We start from the raw sequence: 15748 nt of genomic DNA, 5'->3' as shown, positions 1-15748 counted from the left end.
TTTATGAATTTTTCTATACAGATAGAAACTGTAAATGCAAGTCCGTTCAAAAATCAAAACAAGAAATAGGTCAAGACCCTTTAAAAATCCAAATTACATGGCCATACCGCTTCTAGCGAAACACGACTGCTACAACGACGAACCATATGAACAGCACGAGCAAAAAAAAAAAGACAGCTAAAAATTAACATGTGATCCGACCTCGAGTCCCGAGGCCCCATGATTCATCAACCATGCCGCGCCGGCACACGGGCTACGCTACGCCCCGGGCGCGGCGTCCTTGACCCGAGCGTGCGGGCGCGGCGGGTACCCGCCGTACTCTCGCGCGTAGGCGTCGTAGTACCCCCTCACTCGGCTGGCCACGTCCGCGACCGTGCCCCCGCGGGCGTAGTGGTCGTGGTCAGCGGCGGACTCCACCCGGTGCGCGCCGCCGACGGGGTGGCGCCCCGTGAAGTAGCGGTGCGCCCACGTGCCCGCGGCGACGGCGGCCACGCCGGCGCAGCAGGCGATCAGCGAGACGGCCCCCGTCAGCAGCGCCGCCACCGCTACGGGCGCCCAGAGCGGGAGGGTGAGGAGCACGAGCGGGCTGAGGAGGACCAGCGCGGCGAGCGCGGCCGTGAGCGTGACGCCCGCCAGGACCAGGAGCGCGGTCAGGGTGACGGCAAGCGCGAGGAAGCCCAGGAGCTGGGTGGTGGAGCCGTGGACGTGGTGGAACGTCTGGACGGCGCGTCCGAGCAGCGAGCGCTGCTGGCGCTCCGCCGACGCCGACGCGTGGCCGCGCCGGGCGGCGGTGGGGCTGGGCGGGGCTGCGCGTGGCCCGAGCGGCGGCCGGTCTGCCATGGCGAGGCGAGAGAGCGGATGGAAGGGGAGAGTTCGTTGGTCGCTGGGCGATGGCGGGCGGGGGGATCCAGCCTCCATGGGGTTAAAGTGCAAGGGCTTCGGAGTCGGAGCGACGTGTGGCGGCGCCCGCAGTGCTGCGTGGGCGCGTGGCATGCGCGGCGACATGTGGCGCCGAACGGCACAGTACAGCTGTTCGAAGTAGAGGGATTAGCAACGAACATGGTTTACTTCCGAAAATTTTTTTATTTAGCACTTTCATTTTTATTTGATAAATATTGTCTAATCATGAACTAACTAAGATTAAAAAATTCGTCTCACGATTTACAGACAAACTGTGTAATTAGTTTTTGTTTTCGTCTATATTGAATGTTTCATGCAAAAGCCGTAAGATTCGATGTGACGAGAAATCTTGAAAACTTTTTGATTTCGAAGTGAACTAAACAAGGCCCGCTGGCGGGAGAAGAGCACTTGCGATCACGAAATGGAAAGAGGTAAAAGAATAGTACACGTAAAAGCAGTCAGCAGATTGAAAGAGCTGCTACCATTCTCTCAAAGAAAAGAGCTGCTACCGTATTCTTCAGTTTGTGAAAAAAGTAAATATGATGGTCTCAACAGATTTCTTTTCTCGAATGAATTTAAACAGCTCGTTTTGAATTCATACAAAATTGTAACATTATTTTGGTTTTGACGCAGTAATAGTTTGACGATATAAGCTTTTGCCAGTAAAACCAGTCCACGCCGCCGCTCGCCAGAATGATGCCTCAGGTGCTCTTGATCTCCCGCCTGCGCCTCGCCCCTCTCCTCTACGACGGCCACCACCTGCGACGCTCTCTCTCCGACGCTGCTGCCAAACTATCTGACGAGTTGCCTCCTGGCGCTCCGCCGCCGACCTCCGACTCCAGGCTCTTCGGCGCCGGTATCGCTCTGCTCTCCCGCATCCTCGTCTGTCGAGTCTCATATTATTCCCGATTGCATCATAGCTCTCACCGTACTACGCCTCTGTTTATCGATTGCTAGTGCAGGGTTGTCGTGGTCCGTGGACGAGCGCTCCCTCACGGACGCCTTCTGCTCCTTCGGCACCGTCACCGAAGGTACAAAACAGATTCGCGCACTGGAACATCACAGTTACTAGGAACATATTAGGAATGCCCAATTTCATTGCGTTTAATAACCTCTGCGCGTTGGGGTTTTTGGGTTCAGTTCGAGGTCAGATGGTGCACGGGTTAGGTGTTCGGCAAAATGCCGTGGAGGACGTAACACGTAAGCCACCCCATCGCACCCAGGCCCGCAGCCTGTTCGACGAAGTTCCTGTTAGGGACGTGGTCACCTGCTCGGCGGCAATCTATCGGCATGCGAGGAGTGGGTTATTCCATGAGTCAGCTGGGCTGTTTGTCAGCATGATGAGGGCAGGTGTGTGCCCAAACTCTGTTCACCTTGGCCGGTGTGTTGCTTGCGGCAGCTGGGCTGGGTGATGCCGCTTGCCGAGTGCATTCATGGGTAGGTAGCAAAGAGTAGGATGGAATCCAATCATTTTGTTGCAACCGCACTGGTGGATGCATATGCGAAATGTGGGCACCCTATGGATGCATTGGCGTTTTTCAGCGGTTTGAGGGATCTCCGGGTTAGTGCACAATGTTTTGTTTGAGGAAGCAGTATTGGCGTTCAAGAGGTTGTGTTGTTGTTTTGGGTCAGATCCTAATAATGTTGTGACCGTGATTAATGTCGCTCAAGCGTATGCTGGTTGTGGTGACCCTGGAATGTGCAAGAGTGTACATGCTTATGCAGTTAAGATCGGCTTTGATTTGGATGTCTCGGTGACAAACTCAATACTTGGCATGTACTTGAGTTTTTGGGATATTGAGATAGGAAGAGAGATTTTCAGGAAAATTATTTTTCGGAATGTTGTTACTTGGACAATGATGATGGGTTTCCTTCTTGAGTAGGCGCATGTTGGTGAAGTTATAAGTATCTTTGTTCAGATGAGGGCAAATGGTATAGTTCCTGACAGGGTAGCAATGGTCAGTTTGATGCGAGCTTGTGCACTTCTGGGTGATGCAAGGAGAGAAAAAGTGGTTCATAACCAAATGATCACCCATGGGTTTAGTAGGGAGCTTCCTGCAGTTAATTCATTAATACTATGTATTCCAAATGCAAGGATTTAAGCTCTGCTAGAGTGTTGTTTGACGGGATGAGGAAGAAAAGGCTTAGTTTCATGGACTGCAATGGTGTCAGTGTATATAGGAAGTGAAAGAGCCCTAAAGGGGATGCATCTATTTGGTAAGATGAGGTGTGAAGATATTTTTGTAATTGATTCTGTGACATTAGTCAGCTTATCAACTGGATGCTATGAGACTGCTAAGTTTGATCTATGTGTTCAACTTCATGGGTATAGCTACAAGTCAGGTTTGTATCTGTATAGACCTGTCCCTAATACTCTCATGGGCAGTTTATGATAAGTGTGGATATGCCAGTTTAGCTCATAAAATATTTGATGACATGATTTCTCGAGATGTTGTCTCGTGGAATACTCTGATATTATCCTATGGTATAAATGGCCATGGAGAGCAAGCAGTAGCACTTTTTAATGACATGGAGGAATCTAGTGAAGAGCAAGACAGTGTGATATACTTGAACACAATGCTGGCATGCAGCCATTCTGGACAAGTTGATGATGGGTTGATCATATTCAAGAAAATGAATAATGAGGAGCTCGTAAATTTGTGCAAGGAGCACATCGGATGCCTAGTGGATATGTTGGCAAAAGCTGGTCGCTTGGGTGAAGCAGCAGAAGTGGCTAGCTTGACTAGCAATGAGGGCGCAAATCATTGGAATGGGAGGAGGTCACCTGCATAGTCACACAGAATTAACTGAAGTTGCTGCTGAGAAGGTGCTGAATGTGGACTCATTTGATAATGGCCATGTGGTGTTACTTTCTTGTGCATCTGCTGGGAAGTATAGTGATGCTGAATCTATCTGATCCTGTGTTACGAAAGAAGATTCTAGGGCTTAGTTCCATTACTAAACAAGATAGGCATTCTCGCAATGGAAGGGAAAACTTGTTCAGTTCAATTGCATCTGTTGTTTTGTGTTTCCTTAGTACTTTTGTGTTGGAGTACTAACCATATCTGATCTTATCAATATTCTCCTCACTATATCCATTCTTTGAATACAATCATTTGCTGATTGTGATTTGTGAACATGATACAGTCTCATCCATGCTTCATTGCAAAGAGTTGGCGCAAAGCCTGAGATAATCTGATCTACTTGACTTTTGAAAAAAATATTAAGGCCCATCTCATCCATGTTCACAAGCCTAGGCACTTAAAAGTTTAAGTTGGATGTTTGTTCATGAAACTAATTGTGTGATCACACCCTTGTTTTAAAGTTTTTCGCACTAAAAAACTCGACCGGGGCGGTTAAGACTGCGGCCGCAGCTTTCAAATTAAGAAGAAAGTGCCTTCCACCCGGGGATAAAACCCCCGAAACCCCACCCCCATCCATACACGGTGGCCTTTCCGTCGCCCAAGTGAGAATTGGGCCGGGGCTCCCCTAACATCATGTATGTTTCTGTGCTATTAGCTTGCTACTGACAAAACCATAGTTAATAATATTGATGCTAATATAGCAACAGTTAAGAAGTGTTATGGTTGTATTACTCCATGGGTAGCTATCATGTCATGGCTACATATAGTTTTTTTTCAAGCACATGCACTCTGGCTATTGTTTCTCTTCATCCGTGGTATGTGATTATAGGCTAACCTAGTCATGGCATTGTTCATATACTTGAAAACCAATGCGTCAAGTTATTTTTGTGTTTACATGGTATTAAGCGTGCAATAAGAAATAAATGTTTATGCTTTTGTCCTATTTGCTCCCATGAATTTTTACCAACTCTGCATTTTAAATTTAGTTATCAAAAGACCTTTTGCTTTGCAGTTAGAATAATGTATGACAAAAACTCAGGAAGGTCAAGAGGCTTTGGATTTGTTCATTTCTCAAATGATCATGAAGCTAAGTGTGCCAAGGATGCTATGGATGGGAAGGTACATCCTTATTGTTTCGAAAACATGTCAATTATTGCAGTTAGAAATGAAGTATTGACCTATATTAATTCTACAGGTAATGCTAGGGCGTCCATTGCGAATAAGTTTTGCTCTAGGAAAAGTCCATGGTGCATCAGTTATTGTTCCTCGACTTGCTATAGTGAGAAAAAATAAGCAATGACATGTTCATTCGCTTAGTTCCCAGAAACAGAAGCACGCCTGCTATTAACAAGTTGGTCTTTTGAAATATTGTTTGTACTGGCCTTTTATCATCTGCATATATAAAATCTTTGTACAAGTCAAATTAAATCTGTGAAATTTGTGAAAATCGAATGTTTAATTATATTGACTCTTGCCTCTTGTTGTTTATGGACCGACCCTTAGTTCAGTTACTTTTTTTTAAGTTGATCTGCTTGAACTGGCCCTACACTCCTATAGAAGCTTTAGAAGCTAGCTTGAGATTGATTGATGCTAGGAGTGTTAGCAACTGGTTGGAAATGCCGTTATATTTAGGGAAAAAAATGTTTGATGGCTAAACAACTACTGACTAATCAACAAGCTGCTTGTTTCATGTTCTCTCAGAATTTATTTTCCTTTTTTTTTATTTCTTTTCGAGGGAGATCTACTTGCATTTTGTATTTAGGTATGTGATACTGTGATAGGCTACCCATACTGTGCGTACTCACCTAAAAATATGAAATTCGAAACCTGATATAATTAGGCAATTTACTTGTGTCGATATGTACTGTAGCTGACTGCTTTGCTCAATTACTTCCTGTAACTGTCAGTTATGATTAGACCTTGTTTGTTGACATTGTTAAACTTTAACTCCCATCACATTGAATGCTTGATACATGCATGAAGTATTAAATATAGACTATTTATGAAACTAAAAACATAGCTAGAGAATAATTTACGAGATGAATCTTTTGAGCCTAATTAGTTCATGATTGAACACTAATTGTTAAATAAAACGAAAATACTATAGTACATGTTAAACTTTAACACCTTCAATCAAACATGCCCTTAATTGTATAAAGTATGAACCCTCGTCCCAAGTACCAATGCAATATACAGGAAATCTTATATACTAATACTATATGCACTGAAGTCCGTGAAGAAACTGGTGCATTGGTGTGAAGAAATTGGTGCATTGGTTGTGCTTATGTGTTACACATATTACATGAAGCCTTAGCTTCTACTGAAGTATGAAAGACTTTCATTGAATTTATATATTTATATATGGTAGTAACACACTTAATGAAGTTCCAATGTAATAGACCTTATATATTGTTGTTGTTTGGATAATAGACCTTATTTATTGTTGTTGTTTGGATAACGAAGTTGTAATGCACTTGTTCTCCTCTAACTCACAAGATACATATTACTATAAAGCATCTTACAACTGAATCTCAATTGTCACTTTGTATAGTATATACATTACCCTTGGAAAAAAATATTTTCTAGGATGAATGTAATAGCCCATTTAGTTGACAATATGGGTCTGAATGTAGCCCATTTAGACGCACTGGTCTGAATCGTACTAGTATATACATATACAGAAATCTAAAAGCCCAAGCTGGGAAATCTGTGGAATGCCGGTGCCGTCACCGGTCACCGGGCCCCGTCACGTCGTGGCATGGCTCATCCGCGCAGCCCGCGCACAGCGCGCCCGCCGTGGTCGGGCGTCCGCTGACCGCTGCCCACTAGCGCGCTTTCCCGCTGCTCCCCCGCCGTACGTAAAATGGACCTATCCACATCACCCCGGCGCCTCCCCCTCTTCCTCCTCCCTCACCGTCACCGCCGGCAGCAGGACGGTTCACCCCGCGCGCGCGAGGGCGACGACGCCGAGGGCGAGGGGTGCGTCCCGCCGGATCGGCACGGCCGACGCACGCGACGCCATGGACGAGAAGGTGCGGGCTTGCAGCGAAATCCCCCCCTCTTTAATCGCGATATGTTCTTCGGTTAACGCGTATCCGGATTCGGAGTGTGGATTTGATGGTCTCGGCCCCGTCGTCGTGGCGTGGCCAGGGCTCCGGGGAGGCCCCGTTCTTCACGGACTACGGCGAGGCCAGCAGGTACGAGGTCACCGAGGTGGTCGGCAAGGGCAGCTACGGCGTGGTCGCCGCCGCCCTCGACACCCTCACTGGCGAGCACGTCGCCATCAAGAAGATCAACGATGTCTTCGAGCACATCTCCGACGCCACCCGCATCCTCCGCGAGATCAAGCTGCTCCGCCTCTTGCGCCACCCGGACATCGTCCGGATCAAGCATATCATGCTCCCCCCATCGCGCCGCGAGTTCCGCGACATTTACGTCGTCTTCGAGCTCATGGAGTCCGACCTCCACCAGGTAATCAAGGCCAACGACGACCTCACGCCCGAGCACCACCAGTTCTTCTTGTACCAGCTGCTCCGCGGCATGAAGTACATCCACGCCGCCAATGTCTTCCACCGGGACCTCAAGCCCAAGAACATTCTCGCCAACGGCGACTGCAAGCTCAAGATTTGTGACTTTGGCCTTGCTCGGGTGTCTTTCAACGATACACCTTCAGCAATATTCTGGACGGTAACCAAATCACAAACCAGAGCACATATACTGTGAGATACAACTTAAGTTGTTGTTCTTGATGTGTAATTTAATTGTAGGATTATGTGGCAACAAGATGGTATCGTGCTCCAGAATTATGCGGCTCCTTCTTTTCAAAGGTCGGATAGTTTTCATCCTGACAAAACTTATACTAGCCCTTTATTGATATATGATTTGTTCAGGAGAACCTTTATATGAATGTCAAGTTCATAAATGGGAAGTTCTCGTGTAGGAGTAAAACACTTAATTTTGCTGAATTTACAACTTAACACTTAATTTTGCAGTATACTCCTGCTATTGATATCTGGAGCATAGGATGTATATTTGCTGAAATGCTTACAGGGAAGCCTCTCTTTCCTGGCAAGAATGTGGTACATCAATTGGATCTCATGACAGATCTACTTGGCACTCCTTCATCAGAGTCACTTTCCAGGGTCAGTTCACTTTCCCTGCTTCTAGTATAAGAAAATCAGTTACAGGTTTGGAGAGTTGGAGCCTCATCTTTTATTCAGAATCTCTCGCGACAGAAAAAATTAAGATTGCCTCATCTTAATGCTAAGAAACTTATTGTTTTACCCCTGGCGTTACATTGCAAACTAAGATATACTAAGGTTGTGTGTGTAGATTCAGAGCTATATAGCCCAATGCTGCTGAGGTATGGTTAGAGAACTGGATAATTTAGAGGTATAATTTGTACGAGGAATAGAATTGGTGGAATAGTCAATTATGTTGCTGAGCCTCGTGGGCAGATTACATAAGAGTATATTGCTTAAGGGGCAAGAAGCCCCCCTTAGAGATAAGGAAAGCCAGGATTACATGATCCTGATCTACCACATTTAGAAATATCCTAATATACTCCAACATCCCCCTCATAGTCATAACGGGAGTGGCATAGATGGTGAGACTGGAGAAGAAGCCCACAATTCAAAGGAAATGTTGATCAACGACCAGTGAGAGAGAAAACCCCAATCGAAGGATCAGGAAAAGACTCCCAGGGCGGCCAATCAACATGATTGGCAACGCGAGCCCTAGGTGAGGACGGTGCTGCCCCTGGCAGAGATCCTCATGGGTGATCTCCCTAGGACACATGTAAACAGAAGCTTTAGTGTTTGTTGTCTAGGATCTAAACCTAAACTCGTGAAACCACATAGGAGGAATAGAATTGTTTGAATAGTCAATTGTATTGCTGAGCCTCGTGGACAGATTATATATTAGTACATTGATTAGGGGGGAAAAAGCCTCCTCTTTGAGATAAGGCGAATTTGGATTACATGATCATAATCTACCATATTTGGAGATACCCCAATATATATATATTTTTTATCAATGGAGATACCCCAATACAGTCTAACGCAATTGGCTCATAGCGTAATTATAACATTTAGAATTATCTGCACCTCGACCAGTTTGCTATTTTCGTCAACTGTAAAGGTTAAGCGCTTACTTAGGTCATGACTGGCTGCATACAAGAATTTATGTTGGAACCACTGTGAAGGTATATATCGTTTATTCAGTTTCTCCAAGTTTATATTGCATTGGTTATGAGGCTTTTTGACCTTAATCAATTAGTTAATGATTTCTATGCAATATAATAGTAAAGCTGTGTAAATTAGCAGAATAGATATTACATGAACATAGTCACTTTGCTTTTAAACTGAGAATTGACATGCAAGGCCATCTAAATTCCCATTTCATGTGAAGGACCAGGGTTTTTCTATTATTTTTCTGTCTAAATCATGTGAAAATCAAGTTTTGATATGCAATGTTAATAATAGTTTTGTTGAAAAATCTGTAGTTCACGATATGAAGTCCAAATCTTATACATTTGATTTCAGCCATAGCATTGGCCATATCTTGATTAACTGAAAATAAACACCCTTGTATGTTGAGTTTGGGAAATTTTGTTTACATTCTAGAAGAAGAAGAAGAAGAAAATGCTAGAGATGTATCCATCTTCAAATGTAAGACCAAACCTGATTTACTTAACCAGCATAGACTTTCTGGACATTTCCATCTTCAACTGCAAGGCCACACTTGAAATACTAAGCCAGCATAGGCTCTCTGGTATGCATGTTATATGATACAATACATTATGGTGTGGGTATTGAATATTTTCCTCCAGTTTGGCTAAATTTCTGGCCTTTCAGCTACCGCTGTAGTGTTATTTAAGCAATTGTAGTTGTAATGGCTGTTTTCTATTTTTGCTTGTCTCATGTATAAGTTGAACTGAACTCAATTTGAATTTAGTAATACATAGTGAGTTTCTTGCCCCCCCCCCCAACCCACCCACCAAACCCCCACATAAAAAATATGAGACCGACCTAGGAGGAACTAGGTGGTTTTTCAATAAAAAGGAAATAGGCACCCAAACTCTAGTTGAAGAGGACTTGAGCCTGGATGGTTGGGTGCATCACCATATCTTCCACCCAACCAGTTGAGTTAGGCTTACTTCCTTGTTTCTTGGCTCCGATTTTGAAACAAGTTATATAAGTGTGTTTCATTTGATACATAGTGTGTTTTAATTTGTTAGCAATATACCCCCTCCATCTAGGAATGATAAACGTATTTTGCTCGGGGAAAATTCACATTTTACAAATTTTGACCAACAATTAGTCAAAATTATATGCAAGTTTAGGTCATAAAACTTGCTTCAATACATTTGTATTCACAGTGCCTTTGAGATGGCGTTGATTCTATGACAACCTATTGTAAGAGAAAATAAGGTTCAAAGTATACTTTGCATGACTTTTCTTTGATCAAAATACACTTACCATTCTTGGATGAAAGGAGTAATGTATTCCTTTTGGTCCAACAATGATAGTGCAACCCTTTTTGCTACACTAAGCTTTTTCACCCTTTTATCATTTGCAGATTCGAAATGAAAAGGCTCGCCGATACTTGGGTAACATGAGAAAAAAGCATCCAGTTCCTTTTACGCAGAAGTTTCCTGGTATAGATCCAATGGCTCTTCATTTGCTTGAACGTCTACTTGCTTTTGATCCGAAGGATCGACCAACTGCTGCAGAGGTAGTAGCAATGTCAGCAAGAAGCGGTAGTTTCAAAATGCTGTATTATTAGTTATGCTCAATACTGATATTACAATAGTGGAATTCAAGGCCTTAACAGATCCGTACTTTACTGGATTAGCAAATTCTGAACGTGAACCGATAACACAGCCTATCTCAAAATTTGAGTTTGAGTTTGAAAGAAGGAAGCTGGCCAGAGATGATGTTCGGGAATTAATTTACAGAGAGGTACTTTCAGTTAATTCTACTGTGGTTATTATGGTATTATGTTTACTAATTCATGATGTATCTGTTTAGACTTTGGAATACCATCCTCAGATGTTGCAGGAGTTTCTTGGTGGTGGGGATAAGGCGAACTTTGTGTACCCAAGGTGTGTGCTTCTTGTTCTCTTGCTCTTCTTAAATGTGGATTATGCCATCTTTGAAAAGTCTATAGAATACTTCATTTGTTTGATAGTATTGAGAACCACAACAAAGAAAGACATTATCGAATTCTTTTTTCTGAAAGATGTTTGCTATCTTGATTTTTTCTCACTTGGTAAAGTTTGGTAAAAACGTTTATTTTTAGTTGGTGACTTTGTGTTACTTGACATCTCTACTCTGAATTTTAACGTGTTGCAATGGTAATATAAAATTGCACTGTTTGGGAGAACTTCGCCATATTACATCAAAAAAAATTGAAGGCTAGTGCAGATCATTGCTCTTATAATTGCGAATGAAGCCTACCATGGTGAAGTGCTCCCATAGCGCAAATCACCTGTTAAATTACTTACATTAGAGAACAGCATATCAAAACTTTTAAATGCTAAACAATTTAGTTTTTATCGAAGTTTTTTTTTTCTATTGAAACGGAATGAACTTGTATCTTCGATGCAATGTATATTGAATCCAAGCATTGGACTTTGCTGAGCATGATAAGGAGTATTCTATTGCAAAATAATTAGTTGAGGGGTTGTTGTAATTGTACTAATGGTAATGGATGCACTATTGACAGTGGGGTGGATCGTTTCAAGAGACAATTCGCTCATCTCGAAGAAAGTGCTGCTAAGGGTGAGAAGACTAGCCCACAGCTGCGGCAGCATGCTTCCTTACCAAGGCAATACTTCTGCCAATATTCTAAAGGACTTGAAAAGATGATTCAGTGGTCTTTAGTTTTACTGTATGATCGTGAATTAAGTGTGCATATCCTATGGGGTGGGTAGGATTAGGACAGAGTTGTTTCTCTTTTGTTGGGATGTAAATCAAAGTTCAAAGGGTGCCTGTGAATTTCTCTAGTACTAATAGTTCTTGCATCCTGTCGCAGGGAAAGAGTAAATGACAGCAGCGACGACCTAGAGAAGCCAAGTGCAGATTACTGCATAAGATTGCATGTACGTGAGCCACTCTCAAGTACTCGTAACTTTCTGAAGAGCGAAAGCATCAGTGCTTCCCAGTGTGTGGTCATCAAACAAAAGCGAGAGAAAGATGTAAGTGCAATAACCATATCCTATAATATACATTGATTCAAGTTGGTCTATCAAGATGACCCTGCTGTCACCTGGTCATTACTAATTTTCAACCAATACAAATGTGAAAGAGAAACTAAAAGGTGTCGGTCAAGTATAATAGAGTGGAACTCAAAAAGCTAGTATACTTTACTTCCCTGTTACCTTATTATATGAAAATACTGGGGTGTGGATTTTTACTCCTATTGCCAAGCAAAACCAGCGAGTTTTTGTCAAAATCAGCAATGCTGATTGGTTCCAGCAATAACAAAAGAGACGCAGGCAGGAGAAGTTGATACTGACTCCACTTATGGTCCTCTTCTATTATATAACAACAGATTTTGGGTACAGATTTGCTGTTATGTTACCACTGGTTGCCTTTCCTGTGCTTTCATTTTCACATGTTCTGGACTTCTGGCCGAACCTACTCCACATGATCTACTACGACTCCACAAGGGTCCAACGGCTCCTAGGTTTCAGAACCATGATGCTTGTTCCAGAATCTTGTTACTCATCGAATGCACTGAAGTTACATATACATTATAAGTTGATATCTTGACTGAATGAATTATTATTGGCATGCTAAATGGATGGTGTATTAAATATGTACATTGCAGGAGGAATCTATTTCTGAGTATGTGAACGATCCAGTTGATGGTGTGCCAAAGAGGATTGCTCAACTCAAAACCTGACAGTCTTGAGGTACATACAAGCAAGACCGATCTGTGCACATCGACCTGGCCATATGGGGGACTTGGGAAGGCTGATTCTACGATCTTTGAGATTCAGTAGCCACAATTGTTTTTTGATAATTGTATTGCATTGTCTTGTATCCCCCCTTCATCTTTCTATCTTGGAGCTAGATATATTTGACTCCAGCTCCAGATTTTTGTCAGATGGAATTCCTATTCACCCATGATCTGATTAGCTAGTTAAGTATAGGTTAGCCAGTAATTAATCGTAGCATGTACAATGTGTTCCAACACACTTTTCTAACAAATATTGTCATGAATTTATGAGACTATCCTGATTTGTGTTCCCTATCCCTGCCATTATTTTTTTTTCTCTCTCGAGAGCTGTGTATCATTATATTAAGCACAAGAAAATTGGGCAAGAAGAAACCTTACACACGCAAAACACAAACCACTAGGATCCTAAACAAACAGTCATGCCCTTAACTAGAGTTCGAGACGACCAGCTACCACACTCAATACACAAACAGCCCAGGGCAAGGAGATGATTGTTGCCTCTTGCCCCAGCAGAACCCCAAAAAAGAAGCTCCTCACTAGCAAGCAATAGTGCTAGCTAGGTTAGGAGGTTCAACATAAAAAAACACAGCGATTACGAAGATTCCGTAATGTCCAAGCCCCTAAGATGATGGAATTGAAACCCTTTCTTAAGTAATCAGGCACCCTTCTTGAGCTTTTATCCCACCAATCATCAAAGGAGATCTCATCAGATAGGGGAGTGATTAGACTGTGTAGTCCAACTCGGCGCAGAAAGAAAAAAACAAAATTCTCGTGCAAAGACGCATGTCGACATCAAAGTGGTTCATATAATATTTTCCTCCTCTTGGTCACAAAGGGGGCAATAGGAAGGGTGAGGGAGCCTCCTCTGTGCCAACTGATCAGCTGTCTAACACCTTTCACAGATCACTAGCCACATGAAAAAACAGCATTTCTCAGGCGCCTAAGTTTTCTAAATCCTCTTATAAAATATGAAAATTACTGTACTAAGAAACAGGCTTTCATTGGCGGATTTTCCTGTATAATGCCCATCACGAGAAAACCTCCAAACATAAGCGTCTTCCACCTCTGGTTGTGGTATTACTACTGAGATGATATCCCAAAGGGAAAAATATTCAGTGAAAAATGCAGGTAAGATTAGTTAAAGCTTCCAGAACTGTTCTCTTGTCCCTTTTCCTTTTGGAAACTAAAATGCAAGACTTAAGGGGCAGGATCAGGTATACTCTGGCCGTAAATCCACCTGTCAGTCCAAAACAAAGTTGCAGCCCCATTACCAATCCCTGAAACCACTGCAATAGAGAAGAAAGCTTGGACACACTTATGGACCCCTGCCATTATCGGCACAGAATTATGAGAACATACAAAATCATCAACAATGTATACCTATTTTTGTCTTGGAAACGTATACTTTGCTGATCAACGACGCCCGGTGGGAGTGTGGAGCACACATGTTTGCAATGCCGGTTGCCGGCAAAGAAGTGTCATCATCATGACCAGTGGGAAGTGGGAACACATGCCCTCGATACGCATGCATGTTCCATCCTAGTCCTAGGCCATGAAAGCCTGCATTCATGCAACACCTGTGCCCTTTTTGACCAATGAGGAGCGTGGCTAACTGTAGAAGACTGGCCAGCAGCTTGAGCATATTGGGGATTCTGTAACCCGGGAAGAAGCTTATATTGTACTCGATCTGTCTCAAATTACAAGACATTTGATTTTTTAATTCTAAATTTGACCATTCGTCATATTCAAAAAATTTATGCAAACATAGTCAAATTTAAGTCATCAATGAAGTATTTTTATTAATAAACCAAGCCACGACACGAAAAGCGATATTTTGCACAAATTTTTGAATAAGATGAGTGGTCAAACTTGGTGTTAAAAAAACCAAATGTCTTATAATTTGGGATAGATTGAGTACTCCCTTAAATTCAAATCATGGTTCAATTGAACTTTGCTATAAGTAAAAATCTATAGTTTTGATTAAGTTTTTAGAAAATATATATTAGCATTAATGTTCAAGTGAATGCACTATCAAAACATATCATTTTTTATTTAATGAAACTAACTCGATATCATATATGTTCACATATTTTTTTCTATAAACTTCGTCAAAATTCTAAAAGAAAGATAAATTGGACTATAATTTCAAATAAAGGGAGTAGTAAATAGAAAAAAATGTAAATCTGGCAACTCTCAGCTATGGTTCTGTCTAGTTTTGAGCCCTCTATTATATTATGAAACAATTTACTTTTTAACCCCCAACTATCAAAACCACTCACGTTTTTCAACCTGTTTAGGAAATTATGACATGACAACATGGTGAATGCTAAACAGTATTCAGATTTAAAATTTTTAAAAGTATCTAATAATTTTTTATAACTTTGAATAAAGTATAGTAACCATTTAAAATTAAACTAAATTATTTCAGTACATTGATAAAACTAAACACCTACTAAATTGATTTAGGATCTTAATAATCCTGCATGCAGCTGATTTTTTTTAAAAAAAATAATCAAACTCAATATTAAATCACCAAATGTTGGCTCCTTTCAAATGTAATTGCACATATTTATATAGTTTTTACACAATAATGTAGATTAACCTTCATCAAAATATATGTTTTTGGAGGAAGAAGAGACGATCTCAGAGGGCCTCTTTGTTTTCTCTCTCTCTTGTTCTTTGTCAAAGTGTTTTCTATTTCTTAATAGATATTAGATATATGAAAAAAAATATTTGTCTCTTTAATCACCCAAAACCATCTCAATTGAAAAATCTGTATACGTTACTCAAAGACCAAAATAAATTACTAGTACTTAACTCTAGATTGACACGTGGGCCTAAAGAGATAAGTGCATTGGCTTGGTCCCATGTTATCCAGACAAGGTTGCACACGTTCAGCAACGATTTCAGCATTTACTGGGACCCAACGGGGTGGCTCGAGCACATGCTACGCTAGCTAGACCTGATACAATGATTTAACGTGTGCTCCTATGAGTTTTGTTACGTGCTCTAACGTT

At 42.0% G+C, this 15748-nt stretch overlaps 3 protein-coding genes across 4 annotated transcripts; 2 read left to right on the top strand and 1 right to left on the bottom strand.

The window, feature by feature from the left end:
- LOC8054947 (oleosin 14.9 kDa) lies at positions 1-990 on the bottom strand. Its single transcript, XM_002455995.2, has one exon. The coding sequence runs from the start codon at positions 916-918 to the stop codon at positions 259-261; it is 660 nt and encodes a 219-aa protein (XP_002456040.2). The 5' UTR covers positions 919-990; the 3' UTR covers positions 1-258.
- LOC8054946 (glycine-rich RNA-binding protein 4, mitochondrial) lies at positions 1541-5252 on the top strand. 2 transcript variants are annotated; one of them, XM_021457536.1, is made up of 5 exons: positions 1541-1756; positions 1863-1931; positions 2041-2250; positions 4777-4883; positions 4960-5252. In XM_021457536.1, the coding sequence occupies exons 1-5, from the start codon at positions 1594-1596 to the stop codon at positions 5062-5064; spliced, it is 654 nt and encodes a 217-aa protein (XP_021313211.1). In that variant the 5' UTR covers positions 1541-1593; the 3' UTR covers positions 5065-5252. The 2 variants fall into 2 exon arrangements, with proteins under 2 accessions (XP_021313211.1, XP_002458226.2); XM_002458181.2 differs by lacking the exon at positions 2041-2250 and having other exon boundaries at positions 1555-1756.
- On the top strand, positions 6464-13025 carry LOC8054944 (mitogen-activated protein kinase 16). The gene is made up of 10 exons (XM_021457535.1): positions 6464-6796; positions 6915-7451; positions 7532-7591; positions 7757-7906; positions 10344-10499; positions 10589-10726; positions 10796-10869; positions 11493-11594; positions 11802-11964; positions 12600-13025. The coding sequence occupies exons 1-10, from the start codon at positions 6479-6481 to the stop codon at positions 12672-12674; spliced, it is 1773 nt and encodes a 590-aa protein (XP_021313210.1). The 5' UTR covers positions 6464-6478; the 3' UTR covers positions 12675-13025.

The sequence above is a fragment of the Sorghum bicolor genome, chromosome 3, assembly GCF_000003195.3.
Source record: "Sorghum bicolor cultivar BTx623 chromosome 3, Sorghum_bicolor_NCBIv3, whole genome shotgun sequence".
Taxonomy (NCBI): domain Eukaryota; kingdom Viridiplantae; phylum Streptophyta; class Magnoliopsida; order Poales; family Poaceae; genus Sorghum; species Sorghum bicolor.
This window is presented reverse-complemented; position numbering and strand designations above follow the sequence as displayed.

Coding starts and splice junctions, on each gene's coding strand:
- LOC8054947 (XM_002455995.2), bottom strand. CDS start 918: ATGGAGGCTGGATCCCCCCGCCCGCCATCGCCCAGCGACCAACGAACT.
- LOC8054946 (XM_021457536.1), top strand. CDS start 1,594: ATGATGCCTCAGGTGCTCTTGATCTCCCGCCTGCGCCTCGCCCCTCTC. Junction 2,251..4,776: donor TGTCAGCATGATGAGGGCAG/GTGTGTGCCCAA, acceptor TTTGCTTTGCAG/TTAGAATAATGTATGACAAA. Junction 4,884..4,959: donor AGGATGCTATGGATGGGAAG/GTACATCCTTAT, acceptor TTAATTCTACAG/GTAATGCTAGGGCGTCCATT.
- LOC8054944 (XM_021457535.1), top strand. CDS start 6,479: ATGCCGGTGCCGTCACCGGTCACCGGGCCCCGTCACGTCGTGGCATGG. Junction 10,500..10,588: donor ATCGACCAACTGCTGCAGAG/GTAGTAGCAATG, acceptor GTGGAATTCAAG/GCCTTAACAGATCCGTACTT. Junction 11,595..11,801: donor CAGCATGCTTCCTTACCAAG/GCAATACTTCTG, acceptor ATCCTGTCGCAG/GGAAAGAGTAAATGACAGCA.